The sequence below is a fragment of the Liolophura sinensis genome, chromosome 12 (genome assembly GCF_032854445.1).
Source record: "Liolophura sinensis isolate JHLJ2023 chromosome 12, CUHK_Ljap_v2, whole genome shotgun sequence".
NCBI classification, from domain to species: domain Eukaryota; kingdom Metazoa; phylum Mollusca; class Polyplacophora; order Chitonida; family Chitonidae; genus Liolophura; species Liolophura sinensis.
In genome coordinates, this window is record NC_088306.1 from 1,770,437 (window position 1) to 1,798,370 (window position 27,934).

The 27,934-nt window shown below is 40.3% G+C and overlaps 1 protein-coding gene across 1 annotated transcript; it reads left to right on the plus strand.

The window, feature by feature from the left end:
• The first annotated feature begins 311 nt into the window (after positions 1 to 311).
• Positions 312 to 27,934, plus strand: LOC135479190 (uncharacterized). The gene is made up of 22 exons (XM_064758971.1): positions 312 to 407; positions 2,949 to 3,110; positions 3,854 to 3,949; positions 5,071 to 5,175; positions 5,733 to 5,872; positions 6,767 to 6,864; positions 7,371 to 7,468; positions 8,188 to 8,328; positions 9,169 to 9,252; positions 10,025 to 10,124; positions 12,174 to 12,404; positions 13,279 to 13,455; positions 15,138 to 15,328; positions 15,835 to 15,887; positions 16,550 to 18,335; positions 19,663 to 19,732; positions 20,555 to 22,389; positions 23,849 to 24,068; positions 24,822 to 25,034; positions 25,407 to 25,509; positions 25,922 to 26,021; positions 26,689 to 27,934. Exons 2-22 carry the CDS (start codon positions 2,994 to 2,996, stop codon positions 26,731 to 26,733), a joined length of 6,003 nt encoding a protein of 2,000 aa, XP_064615041.1. The 5' UTR covers positions 312 to 407; positions 2,949 to 2,993; the 3' UTR covers positions 26,734 to 27,934.

Below are 27,934 nucleotides of genomic sequence, written 5' to 3' on the forward strand. Positions count from 1 at the left end.
CATAAATATTATCCGCTTGAAGCTGCAAGGAACAGCTTTCCCTCCCACAAGCAACGCTTGTGTGATTATAACATAAATCAGAAGTATCGTCTGTATGAAAAGAACGTATATTAAGTAGTTTTGTCCAAAAGTTCAGAAGAAATTTTGTTTATCAAAGAAAAAAAGCACCAGGCGGAAAGTCCGATTCCATAACATTTCCTTAGGTGATACACATTTACTTGATGTCGTAAAACAGTTCGAACCATGTCGCAAAAGCTGCGCGCGCAAACAGGAAGCGGCCTTTTCAAAACGTTGTTTATGTTCGGACTTGTCAGGGATTTAGCGGCATGACCACGTAAAGTTTTTGGTTATCTGTCACGATTTGACTGATTTCCACAGAACAATAAACGAGGATGAAGACATAGCTGGTGAGTATATCAGGGAAGACATAACTCTTGTTACAAAATATATAATTTAGTACTATGTGTTAATTTTCGGCTTGATCCTTTCAGTTTTCTCTCCAAATTTTGGATTATTTCTTTCTCGATTTGGCAGGCAGTAGGATGACAGCTGCAAGTGAGACAAAGATGGCATGGGCATGTGCCGTTTATGTGATTTGGACCACAAATCCAAATTAACTTAAGCTGAAAGAAGAAAATGAAATGGATTATGACATCTTCGAATAGGCAAAATTTGTACATGATTTATTTATTTATTTAATTTATGGTCTACATGTAGGTCTATAAATCTTTTTGATTGATGCTCAAAGCCATACTCAAGAAGCCTATGAACTTCCAACCTTTAGGAAGTTACTTATGAGCTTTCCCATATGTGACACACCAGTGTTTACAACACCTGGCTGGAACACAAGCCATCTTTAATAATATCATTATACTGTGCGACTAGTCACATAGTCTGAGTGCACTGGCTGTTGCTTGAGAAATGTTTGGATATGCCACATTCATGGCTGCTCAACCTACAGCCAGATACAAGCACCTTTGTTGGGAAGAGGTGGCAGCCTGAACAACCACTCCACGTACCCATGGAACATGGGTGCTCATTTCTGACTGTCACAAGCATTGGAGTATAACATATCCAAATATTCCTCAACAAACAGTCAGTATACTTGATCTGAGTACGTGAGCAACGTGCGCATGGTCGTAGGTTTCCCCAGGGCCATGCCGGTTTCCTCCCACCATAATGCTGGCCGCTATCGTATAAGTGAAATATTCTTGAGTACGGCGTAAAACACCAATCAAATAAATAAATAAATACTTGAACTAAGGCCCCTCAATCAGTGACAACTGTGAGTTCTATGTGAGTTTTGAACCCACACCTAGTGTGTCAGATTTGAGCAAGCTCCATTTCAAAACCTTCTTCGGTTGGCAAAGCAGTTATTCAAGGTGCTATAGACAAAAATTACCTGTCAAATAAGTTTCCACTAGAATGCATGTAAGTCTGTTGTCACTTTCATTATTGTCCATTGATTTAATGGAAGTGTATCACCTTTCCGTGATCATTTCTCTTTGGTAATGATCAGTGTAAAATGCTGTATCAACGGCCTCAACCTGCTGTGATTGACAAGGGCAGGTATCTGCATCATATTTTTATATGGTGCACTCACCATGTTCAGGTGAATGTTTGGAGCATTCCTAGTCTTAACAAAAAGTTTGCCCAAGCTATCAGCAGAGCAGTCTCAGACTTAAATGAACATTTTCAATCTGAACACCTGCAGTGCACTTAGCTAAAGTGTTACTGTGCAGTTTGCAGTGAGAGTCTCTAGATTCTAAAGAACACAGTTTTTTCAAGTCAGATTTTCTCATAAAAGTGTGTTTCCTTACCTTGCAATATTGCATTGTTGAAATGCATCTGAACTTTTACCAGGTTTGTTGGTCTTCATTGCTAAGACCCCTGAGTCTGGTCATCCTTAGTGCTAGACTACTTTTGCCAGTCATGTTTTGCTTCTGCGACTTGACAACAGTCACGTTATGTTAACACTGTACATACGTGCAGATCTGGCAACCTGCTGGCACTCTCAACATTTTATTGGCATTTCCCTGATGCCATCTCAACCTGGCCTGTGTTGAGGCAGGTTGTGATTAGGAACCTTAATCAAGGTATGGGATTAATCCAGAGGTTAATCCTTTAATCCCTACAGTCAGTTCTGTACACGTAATTCTGGTTACATTCTTACCTAGAACAGCTGTGAAAAGGTCAACCAGACTGTGTTGGTTGTGGGCCTTGTTATACACAGACACATTTCAAGTTCTCTGATTGACTTCATTGTGTTGGTTTTACCTGAGTGTGAAAACAGTATCGCAGTACAGCATGATCCATGTACAAGTTATGATAAATGTACTGTAACATTAAGACGATGCATTTGAAGCTTCAGCGATGGTAGGAGAGCAGTATATTCTCTGTAATACTGGGCTCGGAGTATATGCTTATGAAACTTGATCTGTGTGGATGTGTTTACCGTGGTTTTGTGTGAGTCCTCGTGTAAACTAAACATGGTGAGTTCTGTGGGCCATTGTCAGATTGTGGATTCTGTAATCTATCTTCACGTACATGTATGTGCAAGTGTCTTGCTTCTGTGCATGCTGCTGTCTCCATGTGATACATTAACTAATACAATCATTGTTCTGTGATGCTGCGACCATGATATGGCTGTGATATTGCTGATATTCATGCACATAAATAGACATCATTAATACATTCATTTCAGCAGACTCTGCACAAAGTCAGAAGTTGCCTGATAATTATTTTGCGAAAAATAATGATGATCCATCAAGTTTTCCCTGAAAGCTATGAATTTTTAAATTCTCTATCTTCTGACGGGTTGCTTTGTGCATAACTTAAATATATATATATATAGACATCTAGAATTTAGATATAGACATATAGCAAATCGTGTCAGTTTTCAGGAGAGATTTGTTTTTGAACATGTTTGTCTTTCTGGTGTTTTTCAGCCACACGTAAGTTATGTGTATGAAGGGAATTTGAGGCCTCTGAAGATGAAGTCCAAACATGCCAAAGGTATACGGTGTAACGGGTATCGCCTTAGCCCTAATGAGGAGGCGAGGATTCTCCAGGAGGAGACAGAGAAGAGGCGGAAACTGCGGCTTCTGCAGGTGAGGGCAGGTGTACTTATGAGGGCAAAGGTCAAACGGATTACTCACATCTCTATGATATATGTTCTCTTCTATTTGCCTTCAAATTTGTCAGAAGAAATAAATGTTTAGAGGCAGTTAAATGTCATTAGATATTACTCTTGGTGCTGAAACTCACAAATTTTCAGTAGGTTGTCATGTTACCTTCCAAACAAGCCTCCAGACTCCTTCACTAAGATGAGGAATCAGTATTCTGAGAATAAGGGAAACTGATCAACTTACGGGACATGTAGTCATGGTCAAACTTTTGGGTTGTGAATTTCCATTCAGATGTCCGAAGACAGATTTTGGACTTTGGTCTTTTTGTTTTTTGTTTTTTTTTTTCAGAATTTACAAAACCAAATAAGTTTGTGCAAAACCTTGAATCTTGCTTGAACTGTTTAGAAAGGATCAGGTACACAGATCTGTATATATGCTGTGGATGGAAATTCTGACTGATGTATTTCATCAGCCTGTTGTCACATATAAAAGGTTTTCTTATTTGTCTGCACAGGTATAACAGTACATGTGCATGTGTCCATATCCAAATTCCCTGGTAGAATATTGTTGGAATTAAACATGTCCATGATACAAGTGAAATATTCCAAATTATGGGATACACATACATGCATGTCAAACACAAATCAAACAGATAAGTACATGTAAAATGAATATGGTTTGGGGTTTTTTCTGTAATCTATGAAATATGCTTGATGGGTATCCAGGTGAGAGAGCTTTCCAAACGCAATGCAGCCAGCATACGACAGTCCGTGAAAGCGGAGAAAGAGCAGCAAATACAGAAACTGGCCAAGAAACTAGAGGTGAGATTCTAAAGATAATATTGTTCAATGGACCGAGAGACTGGAGCTTTGTGCCACTCTCTAACAACACTATGGGCATCAAGGTGGAAGTGGTTTCAGTTATATTCTTAAAAAGAAAGAAACTGTACATTTGAAGCTAGCTTCAATTTAAAGATCCTTGAAAACACGTGTGTCTGAAAATACCTTTGCTAATTTTATTAAATACAGTCTTATATTGGGAATGTAAGGTGGGTTTGACGTACCCTATTGTTAGTGTACGTTATCATTGATGTCACGCATCATTGTCTGTACCTTAGTGTTCAGTGAGTGAGTGAGTGACTTAGGGAGTGAGTGAGTGCTTGGGGTTTAACATCGTACTTAACAATTTTTCAGTCATGACAATGAAGGAATCCTGAGAGTGCATGTAATGTACCCCCTTGTTGCTAGTGTTCAGTGCTGAACAAAATCTGTATGAACTGTAGGCTTGCAATTTGTGTGCTTGGGGTTTTCGCTTGCAATTTGTGCCTGTGGAAGAAAAGGCAAACATGTATCTGGTATTAAATACTTGTTCTAGGGCCGGGAAAAAGTTGAGACAATGGGTCGAATTGGGAAAGGGTCTTGGGTGCACTGGTGCAACCAGTACGTGCATCCTTAATTTCAAAGTGCTTCACGCTCAGCAGTGAGAGGTTAGAGCAAGGAAATAGGACTGGTTGGACTGGTGTCAGTATAATGTGACTGCATGGGTTTCGGGTGCACTGGTGCAACCAGTACGTGCATTCTTAATTTCAAAGCGCTTCATGCTCAGCAGTGAGAGGTTAGAGCAAGGAAACAGGACTGGTTGGACTGGTGTCAGTATAATGTGACTGGGTGGGGTGTTATGTCTGGTGTCTTCAGCATGATACTTCAGTGGTGGCAGCACTGTGCCACAAGGAGACACAGTATATGTACACACCCCTAATGGCTTGTCGTCGTGATATAACGTGAAAAATTATGAAGTACAACGTTAAACCCCAAGCATTCATTCATTCATTTTTTGTTTGATTTCCAAGCCTAGTACTCCATTACCATAAATCATTATGTGTGCAAGGATTGCTGACCACAAAAAGAGATAAAGCTATATTGTGAATACATTGTTATTACAGAAGAACTTAGCATCTGTGAAGGAAGAAAAACTGAGGAATCTTGAGGCGAGATATGATAACAGTATGCGGACCATCGGGATAGCCCACAAGGAGGCTGAGCAACAGGTATGTCTGTGTGCCCAAGAAATCAGGATGAGGCTTGTGACGTGTGTTTCAAGCAGGTGCTTGTAGTGATCAGTTGTCTTGGCTGTATCACGTCACAACAAATTGTCACCCTAGAACAAATTACACGTCACCCTATGTGTAATGAGTGGAAAGGTTTGTCACCAGTAGCATAAGGAGGGATATTTGGCAACATTTACAGCCCTCTTATATACAGCCATGACTGCGGTTGTGTTTGTCTGAGACGGCTGAATGATCAGAGTGTTGGTCTCAGAATTCAGAGAGGCATATTCTCAAGTCTTCACTCAAGTAGTGCCTGAATATACTAATAATGACATTACTCAGAGACTGAGTATTGAGATGGATATCTTTGCACTGTTCCCCCGTACATGTAGCTAATAACCTACAGATGGTCATTTGGTTCCCCTAGGCTATGCCCAGTTTCCACTCACCACAATGTTGGCCACCGTCATATAAGAAGTGAAATATTTGCGAGTGCCATGCAAAAGACTTAATCTGATAAACAAATAAATATTGTAACTAGACATTTGCATCTGCAGGAGGACAAAACTGAAGAGTTACTAGCCCTTGCCGAGGAGAATACCAGAAAGGCAGAGCTGCGGTATAAAACAGCTCTGGATGCGCTTCATGTGGAGCAAGAACAGCAGCAGATGGAGGAGAAATATCACATACTGGCGAGGTGAGTGACCAGGCTTTGTGGCCTCGTGCTAGCATACATTGCTCTCAGGCAGGGGCAACTTTTCCAAAACTTCATATATAATACTTCTTGTAACTTTTTGTGTTAAAGACGTCATCATTTACGAAACAAGTTGTCAAAAATTAATTTTTGTGAAAGTGGGCCCTGACTCTCCTTTCTCATATAGTGAGGATGTCATCTCAGGTTCAAACCCAGCTAAGGGCAGGGAATTTGTACACATACTCTCTATCACTGCTTGTAGGGCCTTGGTGACAGTAAGTAGTATATACCTTAATTCTTCTCATTTTGGTGATTAGTATTAGTGGTGATGAAAGCAGAAGAGTACATTTCTTTCCCAGCATTTTGGAAAAGTTATGACATGAGTATGTTGTTCATGATGATCTAACCATGTGAGAAAAAAGAAACTATTCCTGCTACAATTACATATGTATATATAGGCTAAAAAAGAGCAGACCAGATGTCCCAAAAGTTAGAAGAAATAGGGTCTGCTCATGTGGCCATTTGAAGAGACTAATATTGGTTGAAAACCACTCATCTTTCTCTAACATGTTGTGCATATATGTACGTCACAGGTGGGAAAATTCTTTGTTAAATTGCCAAAGGTCAGTGGCACTGTAGTTTGCTGCACCCATGGAAGTGGTATAAGTGGAAAATTTCTGGAGTGTAACAGTAAACAGCAGACAAAATCAAATCATCAAATCAAGTTGTGCTTCTACACCCCAATCAGATAAATAAATAAATAAATATATCAGTGCTGAATGAAAGCTACCTTAAGTTTTGTCTGACTATATTTGTGAACAGTTTTAGTACAGCTGTGTACTTTAACTGTGTTTAAAATGATAGTCAATGAAGTTAGTAACATTTTGTGATTTTCAGAAAAGCAGCTTTGGAAATGGAAAGAATCAGAGCCAATCAGATTGCATCTCTTCCTCCTCCTCCACCCGACCCGACATTAGACATCGGCAAAGCTAAACGTAAGGATACGCATAATTATCAAAATGTTTTGCATGTATGCTTCATATTAAAATTTACCATCTCTGTTTGACATTTATTTTACTTTAATCATTGCCATAAAATGTTTGGTAAATTTGCTTCACTGATCTGATATTGGTACTACTGTGTGCATACATTCTGACCATAAATACATATGATATTTGGGTGTAAAAGCTACATTTTATGGAAAAATAGTTTACCTGGTGTAATAATTGAGCTTCACTATATGACATTAATCTATGCCTTTCGTCAGGTAATCCATGTATGAGTATTGCAGTTTAGTTCTCCTAAAGCTGTAGTTCAGTAATTGGATAATTCCACCACCAGTAAGGTCTTGGGTTCAAATCCAGATGATCATGTACTTGTAAGTCTGCAAATTGCAATTTTTGCCATGCTGAACTTGCCTTGGCGTCTGTCTTATGCTTGAAATGTTTCGAAAAAAAAAAAATGTAACAGAACTCGAATAATTGTCAGTCATTGTTTTTAGATAAACCTGTGAAGATGACAGATGCAACAGCTTTCTCTCTGACACATTTTCATATGGCTCAAGATATTGCTGTGGAGAAGGAAAACCCAGAATTACAGGTAGAGTTAGCTCCCTTGTTTTGTTTTTTCTTTAATCTTTTTTTACTGAAATATATTAGTAAATAGAAGCATTGTTAGAGCATATTTTGCAAACATTTGCCCCTATAATTTCAGTCTTCTTCAGTAGGGTACATGGACATTAGAAACTCCAGAGCTGAAGGAATCCATAAACCTTTCTGAACTCTCAGTCAAATACTATCATAAATGCATTTAACAAGTCATAGCCAAATATTCAGCGTTTCTGTGACACGGTAGTGTCAGGGTGGGGAAGCAGCACATTTTCAATCCTGTGTAGCAGTGCCAGTATGAAGAGGGGTGAGAAGAGACATTGTTACATAAAAAACTGATTGCAACAACGTATCAGTTTCTGCTGTCATGATGTATGTAATATGGTGAGCAGTGAATTCTGCTCCAGGCCATTTGCTGGGTTCCCATTTCTTTAATGTATTGGAATGAAATGAGAAGTTGTTACAATAAGAGTTGGTGGGACATCTGTCCAGTATGTGATTAAGTCTGGTTCATAGCATGCGTATAATGTTGGCGTAAAGGTTAGCAAAAGATGTATGACAAATCTGCATTCGATATTTTGAATTTTTTTTTTTTTATCTACCTGGTGGTACTTACCTGTATGATGCTGATAAATGCAAGTACATATTTAAAGGAAGTTGGGTAACTTTTGTGATTAGAACAATAACAAATTTTTTCTCTCAACCACGCAGGCTGATGCCAGAGTATTGGCTGTCGATGAAGAGGAGAGAATCAAAGAAGAACAGCGGAAGATTGAGCAAGGGGAGCAGGAGAGGCGAGAGAGAGCACGAGTGCGACACAACCTGGCACGGGAGAAGGAACTACTCAAACAGGTAAACCATTGAGTGGAAAAAAGGTAACCCTGTGAGGGAGAAAACAGGTAACCCCGTGAGGAAGAAAACAGGTAACCCTTTGAGGGAGAAAACAGGTAACCCCGTAAGGAAGAAAACAGGTAACCCCATGAGGAAGAAAACAGGTAACCTTGTGAGGAAGAAAACAGATAACCCATTCAGGGAGAAAACAGGTAACCCTGTGAGGGAGAAAACATAACCCAGTGAGGAAGAAAACCGATAACCCCGTGAGGGAGAAAACAGATAACCCAGTCAGGGAGAAAACAGGTAACCCTTTAAGGGAGAAAACAGGTAACCCCAGGAGGGAGCAAACAGGTAACCCCTTGAAGAAGAAAACAGATAACCCCGTGAGGGAGCAAACAGGTAACCACGTCAGGAAGAAAACAGATAACCCAGTCAGGGAGAAAACAGGTAACCCCGTGAGGGAGAAAGCAGGTAACCCTGTGAGGGAGAAAACAGGTAACCCTTTGAGGAAGAAAACAGATAACCCTGTGAGGGAGAAAACAGGTAACCCTGTGAGGGAGAAAACAGGTAACCCCGTGAGGAAGAAAACAGATAACCCAGTCAGGGAGAAAACAGGTAACCCCGTGAGGGAGCAAACAGGTAAACCAGTCAGGGGAAAGCAGGTAATCCCATGAGGTAGCATACAGGTAAACAAGTCAAGGGAAAACAGGTAAACCAGTCAGGGAGAAAACAGGTAACCTCGTGAGGGAGCAAACAGGTAAACCAATCAGGGAAAAACAGGTAAACGAGTGATGAGGAAAGCAGATAAGCCAATGCATGTATATATATGTACATCTGTACATTGTGTTGTTGTTGTAGGACTATGAGCACATGCTCCATGACCTCAGTGACCTCCAGAGGGCAGACATGTACAGACGACAGAAAGTTGTGGCAAATATCCCGGTAAGTATCACACTCTATCAAAGAGGTTTTACTACTTGACCAATATCTGTAATAAGTGACCTATTTTGCCCATGGTGTCCCATTAATCGTGGAAAGGTGTGTTGAGGTTTGTTTGGAGGTAATATGTCATGTTTGCCTCTAAATGTGTATCTTTTTGGGGGAACATCTTTAGGGCAAATACAATAACCATGTGTTCACATTTTCCAAGTTTTCAGTTTATCGTATTTAAAAAGAATGGGTTTTTATAAGATCTCTTGAGATCAGGGTAGGTATGATTTATAATACTGAAGTTAAATGGAAATACTGTAAATACTGTACTTATAATTCACTGGAATTTATCTTTGCTGATTTACTCCTAAAACATGTTCGCGTGAATTAATTTTCATGTATTTAATCAAGGGAATACTGAAAAAAAAATCTTAAAAGTGTTTAATTATCCCAGTTGTAACGTGGCTGAAATTACTCAAGCACGTCAAACAGGTTGTATAAAGGTTGCCATTGGTCCTCCTCTCTTGCCTGCAGTGTCACTAAACACCTTATTTCTTAGAATGTTGTCTGTCGCACACCTTAACTCAGTCATGAGAGTGATTCTCACACAGTATACTGAGTTTTCATTTGATGTAAAAAATGTTAGAAATTTACAAATCTTATCTCCAGTCATTTGTGACAGCCAGTTGTTATAAAGTCTACATGCATGCCCCCGTTAAAGCATTGGTACAGTTTTGTCTAATTCTGTTTATGTTCCCTTTTCCCTCCCACCACCTGCTAACAGAAGCAGGTGTTTGAGCCCCCTCACCGCCGCCTGGAGCACCGCCGGGACAGACAGCGCACCATGGAGCAGGCATTTGAGGATATGTACATGAAGGCTACAGGTGAGCTAGGGAGTTAACTCCATAAGGTCACTGTGCTGTACTGAAAGATCGATTTGTGGTTTGCTTGTGGTTGCTTAAGTATTTAACATTCTCGGGGTTTGACTCAGTACGAAACTCTATGGTACACAACAAACAAAAAGACGAAGGTCCTAAGGTAAATTCTGCCTCCAAAAATGAAGAAAATGGCATATTTCAGGCATCTCTTTCTGTGGTTCTCTTTCACTTTTTCCACAGAGGTCATGCATTTTAGACCAATCAACACTAAGCTTAGGACATTGCAATTAACCTAGATACTACAGAGCTGTGTTTGTATCACGTGCCTTATTGTGGTGACTAAAACTTTGCTGTACATTTGGGTGTGAAATATCAAAAATGTTAAAACAAAGTGAGCGATAGATCTGTAAACTGTGCTAAGTAACACTTTGATCACTGAATTAAATTCCTATAGTTCGCCTTTATATATATTATTATTTCTTATCATAAAAACAAATCTAACAAGTAAATAAATCCAAATTCTTTTATTTGTAGAAATAAACAGCATGAACTGATATTATTCTGGGAGGTAAACACACCGGCCAGTGTTTTGCTGGATGTTTGAAAGGTCATCTCTATTCATTGTGTATTTGTACACGGCCCACAAATAACAGCAGGGCAGAATTACTGATGATTGATGTTATTCAAATACCACAGCAAGCCTTACACTTACACAAAGCTGTATTATTTTATACCCTCTCTGGCATGTCGTGTATGGTAACAATTTTAGATTTTATGAAGAGCTTGTAAATTGATCATTTCAACTGCTATATTGTTTCTTGTCCAAAATTAAGATTAAAGCTGAGATTCCTTACATGCGGTAGCGGTATACGGTACGCGGTATGCGGTACGCGGCAAAAAATCGAAATAGTTAAAATAAGTTGCAATGATTCCATAGGTATGGTCGCGGATCCGTTTTTTAATGCGGAAACGTATACGGCAAAATCAATCGCACCAATTAGCGATCGGTGCGGTATGCGTTTTCAAAACCGGACAGGGTATCCCAAGAAATGACGTCACTGGTGGGGTGTTTCCCCGACACGTGGTCGGAACTTGTTTGAATTGTTCTCTGGTTAGACGAAAGTACTGTTGGAATTTTTCTCCATCCAGCTGCAATTCCAAGACCAAGTTTTCGGAAAGCTCCCTGCTGAGCTCTTTGCCGCAAAATACTGTGGACCCACCATCGGTGTTTTCTCTTTTTACGCTTCTTTAGTTGCAACAACTTATATGACATTGCTATTATGGCAAGGTCTGAATCTTGCTCTAAAGCCACACGTCGTGAAATGGAGGAATGCGACATGTTTGCTCTGATAAAAACGCACCATGAATGAAAGAAAACGCATAGGTTACCGCATAAATGGAATCAGAGAAAGCGCACACCGCATGACGTATCCGCGTACCGCGTGCCGTATACCGCAAACCGCATACCGCGTATATGGAATCTCAGCTTAATTATGCTGAACATAGTTTGCTGCTTTATGTACAGATAGGTTGGATGACACAACTTTATGTGGTTACATATACATGTTCCTGACACAACTGCATGTGGATGCATATACATGTTCCTGATACGACTTCATGTGGTTGCATTTACATATTCCAGACGCAACTTCATGTGGTTGTATGTACATGTTCCTGAAACAACTGCATATGGATACATATACATGTTCCTGACACGACTTCATGATGATGCATATACATGTTTCTGATGCAACTTCATGTGGTTGTATGTACATGTTCCTGAAACAACTGCATGTGGATACATATACATGTTCCTGACACGACTTCATGACGATGCATATACATGTTTCTGATGCAACTTCATGTGGTTGTATATACATGTTCCTGAAACAACTGCATGTGGATACATATACATGTTCCTGACACGACTTCATGATGATGCATATACATGTTTCTGATGCAACTTCATGTGGTTGTATGTACATGTTCCTGACACAGGTTTATGTGGTTGCATGTACATGTTCCTAGCATATCTCCATTGTGTGTGTTTTACAGATTACACAGGTGATTTGAGCCTGGCCCTGGACCCTTACCCTCAGATGGACACGCCATCTGCCACAGAAGCCTCAGAGGTGTCAGCCACATCAGATGCTGACCAAGCCCATGATCTGTCAACCACCCAGACAGACAGGCCTCAGCCCCTCCCACCACCCCCTCGCTCAGAGACCCTCAAAGATGTCACCAATGTTGCTAAAGATTCCAGTGGACAGAGCCCTAAGAAATCAGGTTAGAATTACTGTATTTGATCTAAAATTGTGACGTTTAGAAGGTAGGATGATATTCTATTGAAAAAATTAAGTTTCAGCACTAAGATATTTTGTGACCTTATTTACTTCTAAAAATGCACTTTTTGGAGGCCAATTTTTAGAGCAAATGCAAAGGTGTCGAAAAACCAGCCATCACAGCTTTGAGCGTAATATTTTCACATTTCGAAGGCATTAATTTATTCCCTCACTTATTATTTTCAGAATAAAAGAAGGCTGTTTTATGAGGTTTAAACACTAAACAACACAATGTTTTTAGCAAATTTTAGGGACAGAAATGATACGATTGCCTCTTTTGTGATGCCAAATGAATGATAAGCAAAGTAGAAAGCTGATACTCATGCTCTTGGACCTTCAAATTATATTCTTCCATCTGTAATTTGAGTGAGTGAGTGAGTGAGTGATTGGGGTTTAATGTCATACTTAATCTTTAATTTGAGAAGATGTGTTTGTTAATTTATTTTTTTGATTTCATTGGAGTTTTGTGCCATACTCAAAGATATTTCACTTACACGACTGCAATCAGCATTAGAATGAGAGGAAACTGGGCAAAGCCCGGGGGGAAACCCACGGCGATCTACATGTTTTGCTAGCAGACCTTCTTCTTGAGGAAGGACGCATGCGCTGGACATGAACTCACAAAACTGGCGTTGGTTAGAAGCTCCTGGGTCATTTTGCTGAGCTAGCATGCTGACCACCAGGCCAGTTAGGCCCCCAATAATAAAACTAATATAGGTAACAACGGTACATTTCAGTTAAACATAGAATTTAATTTTCATAAACTTTCTCTTATTGCACCAGTATGTTGCTCTTACAATTTTCATTTTTGTTATCAGAGACAGTCCTGAAGAAACTTCTGAATCAAATCAAGAACCAGCGAGATGATTGGATAACCAGGTCCAGTCAGGAGGCCCCGGAACCTGAAGACGTCCTGTCCATGTCACCTCAATTGTTCAAGAAGTACCAAAGAGAGAAGGAGTGTCCAGTAGCTACCCTACCTAAGACAAATCAAGGTAAGATAAATGAGTGTTTTCTCAACCTCTTACTGGTGGTATTTGTCAAGTGCCATTCTTTTGTTGTCAGTTTTGTGTGTTGTTGTTGATGCTCTGATCTCTAACACTGTAATGTCAATAGTTAGGCAAGTAGCCCTACAATGTCTGATCTCTAACACTGTAATGTTAATAGTTAGGCAAGTAGCCCTACAATGTCTGATCTCTAACACTGTAATGTCAATAGTTAGGCAAGTAGCCCTACAATGTCTGATCTCTAACACTGTAATGTCAATAGTTAGGCAAGTAGCCCTACAATGTCTGATCTCTAACACTGTAATGTTAATAGTTAGGCAAGTAGTCCTACAATGTCTGATCTCTAACACTGTAATGTCAATAGTTAGGCAAGTAGCCCTACAATGTCTGATCTCTAACACTGTAATGTTAATAGTTAGGCAAGTAGCCCTACAACGTCTGATCTCTAACACTATAATGTTAATAGTTAGGCAAGTAGCCCTACAGTGTCTGATCTCTAACACTGTAATGTCAATAGTTAGGCAAGTAGCCCAACAATGTCTGATCTCTAACTCTGTAATGTTAATAGTTAGGCAAGTAGCCCTACAATGTCTGATCTCTAACACTGTAATGTTAATAATTAGGCAAGTAGCCCTACAATGTCTGATCTCTAACACTGTAATGTTAATAGGCAAATAGCCCTACAATGTCTGATTTCTAACACCATAATGTTAATAGTTAGGCAAGTAGCCCTACAATGTCTGATCTCTAACACTGTGATGTTAATAGTTAGGCAAATAGCCCTACAATGTCTGATTTCTAACACCGTAATGTTAATAGGTAGGCAAGTAGCCCTACAATGTCTGATCTCTAACACTGTAATGTTAATAGTTAGGCAAGTAGCCCTACAATGTCTGATCTCTAACACTATAATGTTAATAGGCAAGTAGCCATACAATGCCTGATCTCTAACACTGTAATGTTAATAGTTAGGTAAGTAGTCCTACAATGTCTGATCTCTAACACTATAATGTTAATAGTTAGGCAAATAGCCCTACAGTGTCTGATCTCTAACACTGTAATGTTAATAGGCAAGTAGCCCTACAATGTCTGATCTCTAACACTGTAATGTTAATAGGCAAGTGGCCCTACAATGTCTGATCTCTAACACTGTAATGTTAATAGGCAAGTAGCCCTACAATGTCTGATCTCTAACACTATAATGTTAATAGTTAGGCAAGTAGCCATACAATGTCTGATCTGTAACACTATAATGTTAATAGTTAGGCAAGTAGCCCTACAATGTCTGATCTCTAACACTATAATGTTAATAGTTAGGTAAGTAGCCCTACAATGTCTGATCTCTAACACTATAATGTTAATAGTTAGGCAAGTAGCCCTACAATGTATGATCTCTAACACTATAATGTTAATAGTTAGGAAAGTAGCCCTACAATGTCTGATCTCTAACACTATAATGTTAATAGGCAAGTAGCCATACAATGTCTGATCTCTAACACTATAAAGTTAATAGTTAGGCAAGTAGCCCAATGATGTCTGATCATAAAATACTATCATGTTAAAAGATAGACAAGTAGCCCTACCATGCCGTAAACATTTCTTTGTAAATTTAAATTAGCTCTACATGCACTTGTATTTGAAGTTTAATTAACATGTTGGTGTTTGTACAGACAACCACGTCCCAGATACTTTGGCGTCTCCTCCCCATGCGTTAACTGACATGCCATCAGAAAAGGCTTTTCCATTGGGAAGAGAGCAAGGTCGTCATCAAAAGTTGTCTCCCCCTGTCAAGGACCAACCAAGTCAACATGTGACAAGCGATAGGGAGCCTGTTGGAAAGGTGCCTGCTGGGGTTGCAGAGGTCAGTTTACATGTTGCTTCATTTAGTGCTGCTAGACTGTTCATTGGAAATTCTGTATTTGTGAAGCACTGATTTGCCAGTCTTCATGGTTTGCACTTCCTGGTTATTTTTACGTACGCATCGGTGTTAAACACCAATGCAGTCAGGTAGGTAAATAATTCAATAGAACCTCAGAGGATTTCAAAGTCATCATTGTGGTTTACAGGTCATGGATTTCCCCCAGGCTCTGCTCGGTTTCCTGTCACCATAAAACTGGCTGCCATTGTATTCAGTGTACGGCGTAAAAACAAATAAATAAATGTGCTTTACAAAGCTTGTCTTTACTAAAATTCAGCCTATGAAGGCATTAAATCCTTAATATTCATTTAAATTTAAATTAAGTTAAAATTAATAACACAGGGAAAGGTATGTGTTGAATACAGTTTGGAGTGTTCGTCTAATAATTTTATGTATTTTGGAAGGTGATTTTTGGTGGTTTGTTGATCATGTTGCCATCTTGTCAGCAGGACTCTCATGAACGTTGTGTGGAGGAAGCCAGAAGGGAGCTACAGCAAATACAGTAAGTACTAACGTGTCAGATCCCACTCAAGCCATGGTTTGGGTGGAACTGACACGGTACAGGACCTAAAATTTCACCCGTCACCGAGGTGCAGCCTGATTCTGAGTTCCTGTAATCTTAGAAATGTGTTTTGAGGCTTGTTTGAAAGGTAAGGTGATATCCTAATGGAAAAAGATGAGTTTCACCAACAAATGTAATCTTTTATGACATTTAATGGCCTCTAAAAAAAATCACTTTGTTGGGCAAAAGTTTAGGTTGTTTGTCGTATTTACAGTGTAGAAGATATTTACACTGTTCTAGTGAAAGGTGAAACTGATAATAGAAAAAATATTTGCACTGTTCTAGTGAAAGGTGAAACTGATTATAGAAAAAAAATATATATGCATGTATGTTTTCAGGCCACACATGGCACACCACTGCAGGTTCCCTTGAACTTCCTGATAAAAGAGCTCTCCATTCATTCACATGCCATGAGATGAAGATTTGAAGCTTCAGAAGGGTTATTGTTTTCAGAAATGTCTTAAGAAAAGTATTTATCACCTGAAAATGTAACTGGAGTATTGTATTTAAATCTCTTTTGACTCATCCTGAATGCCCCAGCTTGGTGTGAGGGCTCATAATCAGTTAAACAGTTTTGATTGTATCCTGGTTTTTCTTTACAGAGAGAAGAAAGCCGCTTTGGAAGAAAAACTGAGACAGTATGCTGTACAGCAACAACAACAGCAGCACAAGCAGCAGATGGAAGAGTCTGTCGTCACGAGGTCTAAAAATGTGCTAGGTAACCTTGACAACCAGCTACAAGATCAACATTTGTATGTAGCAAGAAATCTCAAGGATATTGATAATGCTGATCAAGTGATATTTGCTACTAGTGCCCTTCCACCCGGAGCGGAATCCACACAAGAGGGTCAGAAAACTTTAGACGATGATGTTTATCCAGAAAGTTTGGCAATAGTCAGAGGACAGACTGGAATTAAAACAGCAGACCAACAAGATAGCGAGCAATTGCGAGGAGAGCCTGCTGGTTTGGACCTGAATGTCTTGTCCGAGGTGTTGGCGGGTAACACTGAATCAGACCATGTGCGTCGAATCAGGGAATACCAGCAGCGTTTGCTGGAGCGACACAAGAGCTGGAAGATGTTGGCTGAGACGAGGTCTGATATTGAGCGACGGCGCATTGAGCTTCGTCAGCGTTATCCTCAGCTTAACATTCCGCAGATGGAACCTCTGCCAACTTCAGGCTCATTAAGTCTCCTTAATGCACCAAGACCTTTTCCTCCAACGTCATCGGTACTCCCGTCACAAGACCCACTCGTGACTGCAGAACCCTCTCTGGCTCAGCCTGTTTCAGCCATCCACAACATAAATCCAAACCCCAAAGAACAACCAAATACATTTTCTCTTCAACAGTCTAATGGTGTCTCAGCAACCATTTTTCCTCCTGCATTGCCATCTGGTGTTGTTGCCATGCCAACCACTAGTTCAACAATTCTTCAGACTAATGGTTTATCAGATAAAGGGGCCCTTGCTTCCAAAGTGGAACAACCCAAAATGGACAATGTTCGTAAGCAACTTCTTTTTGATTCAGAGACACCTAAAACTAGCCCAGAGAAACAGAAACCCAAAAGCCCTTTGACAGGGAGAAGAGACATGAATCGAGTTGTCCATTCGGAGAAAAACGAGCTACCACCAAACGCTGCAGTCAGTGATTTTGCTACAGCAGTTCCGCTCGGTCAGTCAAGAGTGAGGAAGAAAATCCAAGTCTCTCCAGCAAACATTTCTCCAACAGAAGACCAGTCTTTGGACCATTCAGGAATTGATCCTATCCTGGCTCTCACAGAAGCAGCCAAGGAACGGAAACTTTATTTTGAAAAACGACAGAGGCAACTGACGCAGCAACTTGAAGAGATTCAGAACCAAAAGGCTGCATACCTGAGCCAGCATGAAGACAGTCAAAGGAGACTGCAAGAACACCGCCAACGTGTTCTGCGAGAACTCATTCAAGGCTTTCCTTCTGAAACCTTGGACGATGCTATAACTCGTGAACAGCCCTTAGAGGTTCTGAGATCATCAAATTCTGTGGCCAAGCCAGAAACTGGAACCAGGCATCCAGATTCTTTGCAGAATGTTTCTTTTAAATCATTGAGTTCGGTTGGTCGCAAAACCTGGGCAGACCTTCTTCACGACGCAACAGAAAGTGCTGACTCAGCATCAATAGATCCAGTGTCACTTCTGAATGGCAGCCAGGCATCTGCGCCCGACTCCCATCAACCACACGAGCTGAGCACTATTCTGGAGGTGGACACGCCCCCACAGAGCAAGAGTCTGTCGACAAGCCGGAGAAGAAGTGAGGGACAGGATGACGCTGATGGTCTTGTCATTGGACCACCTTCCCATGGCAACAGCATCTCCGGTGCTGAAATAACAGATGACAGATTTTCATCTCAGGTGAGCCATTTTCTCCTTAGTCCCACATGTATTTATGATGTTTTAACATGGCATTTCCAATCTACATGTTTAGACTGTGATTTATTTTTGAACCAGTGCTTATACGCTCTGACTGAGTGGAGTTGTCCAGCCCTGTACATAGGGAACAAATACTATTACTCAGCAGTGCCCTTTACCTGCTTGAATAATAATGTCAGCTTACATCAGTGCCCTCTACCTGCTTGAATAACATTGTCAGCTTACATCTGTGCCCCCTACCTGCTCGAATAACAATGTCAGCTTACATCTGTGCCCTCTACCTGCTCGAATAACAATGTCAGCTTACATCAGTGCCCTCTACCTGCTTGAATAACATTGTCAGCTTACATCTGTGCCCTCTACCTGCTCGAATAACAATGTCAGCTTACATCTGTGCCCTCTACCTGCTCGAATAACGTTGTCAGCTTACATCTGTGCCCTCTACCTGCTCGAATAACATTGTCAGCTTACATCTGTGCCCTCTACCTGCTTGAATAACATTGTCAGCTTACATCTGTGCCCCCTACCTGCTCGAATAACAATGTCAGCTTACATCTGTGCCCTCTACCTGCTCGAATAACAATGTCAGCTTACATCAGTGCCCTCTACCTGCTTGAATAACATTGTCAGCTTACATCTGTGCCCTCTACCTGCTCGAATAACAATGTCAGCTTACATCTGTGCCCTCTACCTGCTCGAATAACGTTGTCAGCTTACATCTGTGCCCTCTACCTGCTCGAATAACAATGTCAGCTTACATCAGTGCCCTCTACCTGCTTGAATAACAATGTCAGCTTACATCAGTGCCCTCTACCTGCTTGAATAACATTGTCAGCTTACATCAGTGCCCTCTATCTGCTTGAATAACAATGTCAGCTTACATCAGTGCCCTCTACCTGCTCGAATAACAATGTCAGCTTACATCAGTGCCCTCTACCTGCTCGAATAACAATGTCAGCTTACATCAGTGCCCTCTATCTGCTTGAATAACAATGTCAGCTTACATCAGTGCCCTCTACCTGCTCGAATAACAATGTCAGCTTACATCAGTGCCCTCTACCTGCTCGAATAACAATGTCAGCTTACATCAGTGCCCTCTACCTGCTCGAATAACAATGTCAGCTTACATCAATGCCCTCTAATATAGTTAATCATATGCATGTACATAGAGGCCACAGTTGTTTTATGTGTTGCAAGATTAGCCTCCCCTACATAACATTAAATGTAACGTTTAATCCAAAGCAAACAAATGAATGTAGTTTTAGGATATGTATTAATTTATAAAAGAAGTTATTGTGTGTGTTTGCAGAGGATTTCAATGCTGCCACCACCCGGTTATGAAGATGTAACCAGAATAAGAGATGGTTTGGATGAGGATGGTTTGTACCGTTTGTTGGGTTTTTTTCCTGAGTTACAAGAGAAGATACAAAATACAAAACTACACACACTGTAAACATGTATTGGTTGTTCTGAGAGTTTATAGAACAATATGCACCCTTGTTATGCATGAGCATGTTAAAACATATCTTAGTTTTTGAGAGCTGCTGTCATGTAAGTGAAATATTACAGCGCAAAATTCAAATCAAGGTAATAAAACAAACATTTTTTTGGAGAAATCATGTCAACAAAATAACACATTTTCTTTGAGGCTGAAAATTGAAAAAGTGATCACATCTAAAGTTTAATCAGGCTTTGTTCTCATTCAGCAAATTTAGAAGCTGTATGTCAAATGGTTCTGTGGGCCTCCATGCAAGCACAGCACAGCACAATGGCTGAGGAGCCTCTTACAAATATGGTCGTTGTGAGTTTATGTCCAGCTCATGCTGGCTTCCTCACTGGACATGCACGGCGAAGTCTTCCAGCAACCTGCGGATTGTCGTGTGTTTACGCTGGGCTCGATTTCCTCCCAATATAATGATGGCCAGGGTCATATATGTATAAGTGAAATATTCTTGAGTACAGTGTAAAATACCAGTCAAAGAAATTCATAAATCAAATAGTTTTTGTAGAAATCATATCCACAAGCATGACAAGGAACACACACACAGACAGATGGGTGCAAATCAAGATCCATTTCCAAAGGTGAATAAAAATACACTAGGAGAATGTCATTTTAAGGGTCAGTGATATTCCTAGAATCTAGTATTAATTCATTACATTTAAACCTGAACAACTGATCATCTCATTTATTGTCTTTGTAGATTTTGAAGAAGGTTACGAGCCATTTGCTACTGGACTGGTGTTGAGAAAGTCTGATGACATCACGCTGAAAACAGTCAGCGAAGCCTCAGCGGCAGTGGCTAGAGCCCACCAACTCTTAGCCCAAACGGCAATCCCTCTGCTCACAGGTTCCGATACAGACGCACATCTCTACGACAACCAGTCGTCTGGAAGCGATTTAGTCAGTGCGATTTCAGGATCACAGAGCCACGCATCTGCCGAGTTTTGCGGCGCAGAGTTGCTGTTTTCCAAACGTGACCAGAAGGAGAGCTCAAACAACAGCTCTGTGTGGAGATCGCCTGATATATATGAGGGGTCTTCCCCGCATAGCTCAGAGGTAACCCAGTATTCTGCTCCTTCTGAGTCTGCTCGGTCAAACGGCTCTGAGGCAATCAAGTCAACGGAAAGTCTCACTCAGTACATGGCCTACAGCAATGGTGAGAAATGGGGTAATGGCACCATGTGGATGACCAAGGATCGGCAGCTCTCTCCCTCAGGGGTATCAGAGGTAACTCAGTACTCTGGGGCGTCGGGGGTATCCCAGGACTCCACTGGGAAAAGATTGCACTCCTCGGAAGTTTTGGGAGATTCAGGAAAAGTCAGGGAGATGGGATCAGCAGAGATGAAGGGTAGAATTGTGGACAAGGTCGCGACCTTCAACTCACCTTCAGAACTAGAGCTGACCCAGTTTTCTCACAATTCAGAAAAAACGTCCAGTCAGGATAAGTCTTCCACTCTGTTTATAACGAGCAAGTCTCAGGTTGATGAAGAAACCATTCCTGGTTACCACGGCAACGATCCGTTGACAAGCCACACAGAAATTGCAGAGTTGCGTCCGAAATCTTCAACCAGTGTGTCTGCCACAGAAATAACGCAATATTCGTGCTCCCCAATATTAGAATTAAATACAGAACTTGAAGTTAAAGGCGGAAAATCGACTGAGACAAAAGAGTTGACACATGCAACATCACCTAGCATGCCTGGTATTGAGGAAGGCACAAACATTCCAGTCACAACCGAGTCCCAAATCCTGGAAAACGCCTCGTCACAGATGGAATTGACAAAAAATGTTCTCAACAAGCAGAGTTTGCACTCTGCCAAGTCTTTGACTGAAAGACGTGCAGTGACATCAAGCGAGAATGTCTGGTCATCTGATCTTACTGAGTGTTCGGCCACTTCAGTTGGAGAAAGTTGTCAGAGAAACAACAAAACCTATCCGCAGAAAAACTCATCTCTGAGGGAAGTGTCAGACATAGGAGACATGACTTCCTACAGTTCAAGTCCTGCTGATCACAGCACACCTGCTCAATCAGAACTAGGGAGAGATGTGAAACAAATGTCTAACTCAGAATCACAAAAAGAATCACTCCCTTTCCTGGATTTGTCACAGAAATCCAAGGAAAACCAGAGAGATATTTTCCGAGCCGTCAAAGTTTTCATAGAACCCCCAAACAGCCAGTCGTCTCCTCAAGGAACGGAGCGGTCGGGAAGGGATCGCACGCAGGGATCGTCAGTATCACAGGGCGTTGGCATAGACGTGCAATCAGGCCCTTCAGAGAGCAGTAGTTACATGACTCTGCCTGCCATGAGCAGAGCAAATCCCCTGGCCATGACAGACTTTTCTGCCTTCAGCAGCCATGTTAATGGAGACTTCCACTCCAAGACAGACTCTTTCGAAACTTTTGGTAGCTCCGGGTACCAGCCTCTTTCTGAAGATTCCTGGAAAACGCCGGGTATGACCTCACATCACGAGGACTCCCTGGCCCTGGACCTTCACAAGTGGAAGGAGTATTTGCAGCTGGGTAGCCCTGATAAGGTGAGAATGAAAGAAAAGAATCCAATTTTCTGATATGTCGGTCAACTGGAAATTCCCTGACAGATTGAAATACAGGTATGGTCTTGATGAAACTGGTTACATGTGTTTGCATAAGTGCGATGTGTTTGTACAGCATTGTTCACATTGTTCAAATTGTGCTGACAGTGTACACGTCATACGTGGTTGTTTGACAGTGTACACATCGTGTGTGGTTATGTGACAGTGTACACATCATATGTGGTTATGTGACAGTGTACACATTGTATGCGGTTATGTGACAGTGTACACATCGTATGCAGTTATGTGACAGTGTAACATCGTATGTGGTTATGTGACAGTGTACACATTGTATGTGGTTATGTGATAGTGTACACATTGTATGTGGTTATGTGACAGTGTAACATCGTATGTGGTTATGTGATAGTGTACACATTGTATGTGGTTATGTGACAGTGTACACATTGTATGTGGTTATGTGACAGTGTACACATTGTATGTGGTTATGTGACAGTGTACACATTGTATGTGGTTATTTGATAGTGTACACATTGTATGTGGTTATGTGACAGTGTAACATCGTATGTGGTTATGTGACAGTGTACACATTGTATGTGGTTATGTGACAGTGTACACATCGTATGTGTTTATGTGACAGTGTAACATCGTATGTGGTTATGTGACAGTGTACACATTGTATGTGGTTATGTGATAGTGTACACATTGTATGTGGTTATGTGATAGTGTACACATTGTATGTGGGTATGTGACAGTGCACACATAGAATGTGTACATGTATGTTAGGATTATTGTATTTCACCCAAAGGTTGGCTTGTAAAAATGTACTTTCAAGTTGCACATATTGTGCTTTAAATATATTATAAACAATATTATTGATGCCAGCGCTAAAGTTTTTCTGATGATGAATTAATGCAGCTTCACAAGAATTTCTTAAGAGGCCATTTACATGTAAGGTGGATAAATCAATCAGAATTGAGCAAAATGTTTCCCTTGAAAAGACCAACTAAACTTAAGGTGATACAGTATGTATAAATATAACTATCATGAGTGTCATCTTTCACATCAGTGAGATGAGTGTCATTTTTGATGAAGGTTGTTTTCAGATAGTTCATTTCAAGCAGAGGGTTAACAAAAAATGTGAAAAAGGGTGTCCAAACAGCTTTTCCTGAAGCTTTTTTATTTCAACAGAATGTTCAGATTTTCGAACAGTGCAGAAAATACATTAAGCAGAATTAAACGTCAACCAAGGAAAGAAACATTTCTTAAAGAACAAGGCGAACTATGCCGAACCTGTAACTGTTCAATCTTTTTGAAAAGTGATATTGCATTTTTGTGTCAACTGAAGTGGTTTTAAAGTTGCCATGCCAATTTAACCACAGCTTCATTTTAATAACACGTTTTAACTCCAATGGTCAATAAATGTTGCTTTTGTTGTTGTTAGTCGCAGATCTCCCTCTCAGAGCCTGGCATAATGGAGGAGGCTGAATTGACATTGGTGTCATCTGCATCAATAACCAGTCCATCCCGACTGCACGACAGCCAATCGGAGAGCTTGGTGTCATTTGAGCGTCACGAGGCCAGTGTGGATGACATCGGAGTGCTGACTCCCCGGCAGAAGTCAGACCAGCGTCATGACGACATCATGCTGTATTTGGAACCTGGTGAGTTAGCCCTCAGTAGATGACTTCTGTGTTGTTGTTGTTGTTGTTAGGAGAAAAAATAGTGCCGGTGATAAGATTCATATTATAATCCATATTTGAAAATCTTTCAAAGACATGCTGATATACATACATGTATACGTGTACATGTGTTCAACCTGGAAATGGCAAACATCCTAAATCTTCTACTGGAACCGTTGCTGGTCTAAAGGACTGTATGTGGCTTCATAGCCTTTCTTTGCCTTTGACCAGTGAGGTCACGTGTTCAAATCCGGCTCGCTGTTTTGGCCACAGTTCTATGCCAGGACGTTTGTTTGTTTTGTTGCTTTATTTTGTTGTGTTTGGCATAAATGTACCCACTGTACATTTGCATTCAATGCCAGCGGCACCCTGTTTTAGTGGCTATTTTCAAAGGTCATAGTGAATTGCCCCCGTGTACATGTCACTTTTTTTTTTGTCATTTATTTATTTCATTGATGTTTTATGCCATACTCAAGAATATTTCACTAAGACGGCGGCCAGCATTATGGTGGGTTGAAACCAGGCAAAGCCCGAGGGAAACCTACGACCATCCACAGGTTGTTGGCTGACCTTCCCACGTACAGCCGGAGAGAAAGCCAGCATGAGCTGGACTTGAACTCAATGTGACCGCATTGGTGAGAGACTCCTGGGTCATTATGCTGTGCTGTGCTATGATCTTGTCAAACTTGGAGTGTTTCACCACTGTGATACACTGCTCTCAATGTTGTTTGGCAGGAGACAAGATGAGCTCAGAAAAACGAGGCATGACATTACAAGATGCATTCCTGGCCAAGAAGAAGGGCTTTGCGACCGCGTCAGAGAAGAGGGTTCTGGAAGCGAAAGAGAAAGCGCTTGGGCTCAGTGCCAAAGAAAAACCTCATGTGGAACCAGCTCAATCTGGTCTGACCAAAATGCTCGCATCATGGAAAAAATCTAGAGGCATTAGAGGTACAAGATTTAATATTGCTTCTGTGTCTGCTGTTTTTGTCTTCATGTGTTTTTTTCCCTCTGATAAGTGTTTTATGCTGAACTAACAGAATTTCGCTTGCATCCGATAGCATCAAAAATGACCTTTTTTGTAACCCCCCGTCTTTCTCATTTAACATGTTGGATGTCACATGTGAAGTACAACCCAGACTATGTCATTCATTGTATTTGAGGACAATTTACGTACTCGTTTCATCAGAATGTCTTTTCTCTTTTTTTTTGCCTTAAGGTTTCTCTGGTATAATTACGGTGATCTTCGGTCGATATGAACTGACAGATTGTTTATACAATCAGAAATAATACTGTAAAACAATTCTCTTCCTATTATTTCAGCTCCCTCAAAGCCTTCTCCTGGCAGATCACAGCTGACACAGAAAACCAAGACGACCCCAGATCGTAAAAAACAGGAGAAAGAGAAAGTGGAGAGGACAAAGAGGTAAGGGGAGATAACCGTGTGTATCCAGCTTTTTCATGTCAAATTTTAGGAAAGTTATCACAGGCACTTTGGTTTCCATAAAACTGGCTGTTAGTTAAAAATTCCGGAGGACAGCATTTAACAACAATCAGATAAATAATGCATGTGTTTACATAAATTCTTAACCTTGTTACTACATTGAGAAAACTACATTGATTGGATTGGCCAGTGTCATGGCGTCTCAATGAGTATAATATTATCAGTCAACACAAAATAATGCCATCAGAATATGCTTGAATAAAAATGTTGTGGACTTGTGAAGCGATTGAAGAACTACAGTATGTCATGTGCATTGTGTGCTGACCACTGTGGTGTTTGCTGATCACTACTTACTGATTCTCTGTGAAAGTTTTGAGGCCTTCTCATTGGTCAGGTTGTACAATCAGCTGGAGGAAGTGAAGGAGAGAAACCTCATAAAAGAGAGAGAAAAACAGTACGCCGCTAACAGAGACAAAGCCAAACAGTATCACAAGGTATGCACCAAAACCTCAACTACAAGTGGCTCTGGATCCCATTGTTCTAGGTTGTCCCTGTACCGAGAATTATGGTCTACCGTATTTCACCTTAAGTTTGGCGTATAAAACTATAAAGCTGCTGTTTTCAGGAGCACATAAAGGCCTTAAAATGATACTTCTGATATCAACATTGTTTTTGATAAGAAATTTATCAAACTTTACAAAATTTTTTTAATTTTATTCTTCAGATAAATCCCCATATACCTCAACACACTGTTAACACGTTTTTCTGAGCATTGGTATTAAATAGAAATTATTTCTGCACACATGTGAAGCTGAGCTGTAAATTCAAGTTATTTTAAAGTTCATACAAAAGGTCTCAAATGTTGTTATAAAATTGGATGAATAAGTCAGAATCAAGCAATATGTGTCACCTGAAATGTGCCAAACCCCTCGTGAAATACGGTACCTGTGTATAGCTGGCTGTGAACATGTTGGCTATCTTAAAAGTATTCATTTCTCCTCCTGGATCATGTCTTTTGCTTTGTGCACTGGACCATATAGTTCTTTAATTGTTAGAGATCCAACATGGCCGCAAGTACATGTAGATGTGAGGTATACAGCAATAGTTTTACACATTTGTAGTGTATATTACTGTAACTGTAAGATTTTTTTATTTTTGCAGAAAATGCAAGAAAACCTGAAGAAGAAGAGAGCATCAAAGAAATGAATTTCAGCATGTAATACAAGACCATGAAAAAAAAAATCCTTCCTGTTTTAAATGTTAATAGTGCTTTTATTAAACAAGATATGAGATCACACATCGAGTAGTGTAACACCAATCATCATCAAGGATATCGCCACTCTTCAAAACCACCTCTCTGGCTCATTTACCAATGTGTTATTGCCGCAGGTGATTGCCCCGGCATCTAAATCACAGACTTCATTCCACCTGCAGATGGTATTTGTGTTGGTGTTGAAAGGTACCTAGCATTCATGTTTCATTCTTGTCACTTTTCCACTGTTATCTTACTTATGTTGTCTTAAGAAAACACTAAACTTACAAAATTCAAACGTGAGGATTGCCTAGGATCAAACTGCCCACAGCCATTGCTCAGTTGACAGCGTCTGCTACCTCTAGCAGAGCAGGGATTAACAGAGTTGTGATAATCCAGGAAGCAGTGTCAGAATCATTAGTCTATGAATGGTGATTACGGGAAGTTATCTCTTTTATAAACTGAAACAGTACATAAATGATGCCTGTGTACTTTGTATTGACGAATGCTAAAAAAAAAAAAAAATAGACTTATTTGCACCTAAGTACCAGTCAGTAGTTCCAAGACACCCGTGTGTCAGGAGATCAAGAGGTCGACACTTGTCAAGTGTCTACTGTAAGAGATGTTCAGCTATGTTAACTCAGAGAATGCAGTATCGAAATTTTTCAGGACTAAATAACTGCATGCATGCTTGAGGTTTAACCCTTGAATAATTCTACAAGCGTATATACTGCCCAATTTGCAAGGTAATTAGGCCAACTGGTAAAATGTAAATTTATGTGTGTAAAATTGATCAGTTACCATTTGTTGTATTTACATAAGGTCTTTACAGATAACAAGTTTATGGAGGCTTGCACGAACATGTATATATGTACAGGGACCAGTTTTGAATGAGCTGATTTACTAATTGTAATTACAAAGGGTAACAGCTGTTACTTACATCTATTACTCTTTAAGTGTAAGTAACATGATTAGTCTAACCTGAGTATTACAAAGAACCATTACTTTCTGTAATGAATGGGTCATATCACGTTTCTGTAACACAGAAGAAATATACGTTGATACATTTTGCCATGTACTCTCAAAGTAATTTATTGTACAAATGTACATACAAATATGTTACCTTCTATCTATTTATTTTGCTAACAATAAATC

What these genes read in the sequence shown, in the direction of transcription:
- LOC135479190 (XM_064758971.1), top strand. Translation starts at nt 2,994, where the DNA reads ATGAAGTCCAAACATGCCAAAGGTATACGGTGTAACGGGTATCGCCTT. An exon ending in ACAGAGCCCTAAGAAATCAG is followed by an intron (nt 12,405 to 13,278) that starts GTTAGAATTACT and finishes TTTTGTTATCAG; the next exon opens with AGACAGTCCTGAAGAAACTT. An exon ending in TGCCTGCTGGGGTTGCAGAG is followed by an intron (nt 15,329 to 15,834) that starts GTCAGTTTACAT and finishes TCTTGTCAGCAG; the next exon opens with GACTCTCATGAACGTTGTGT.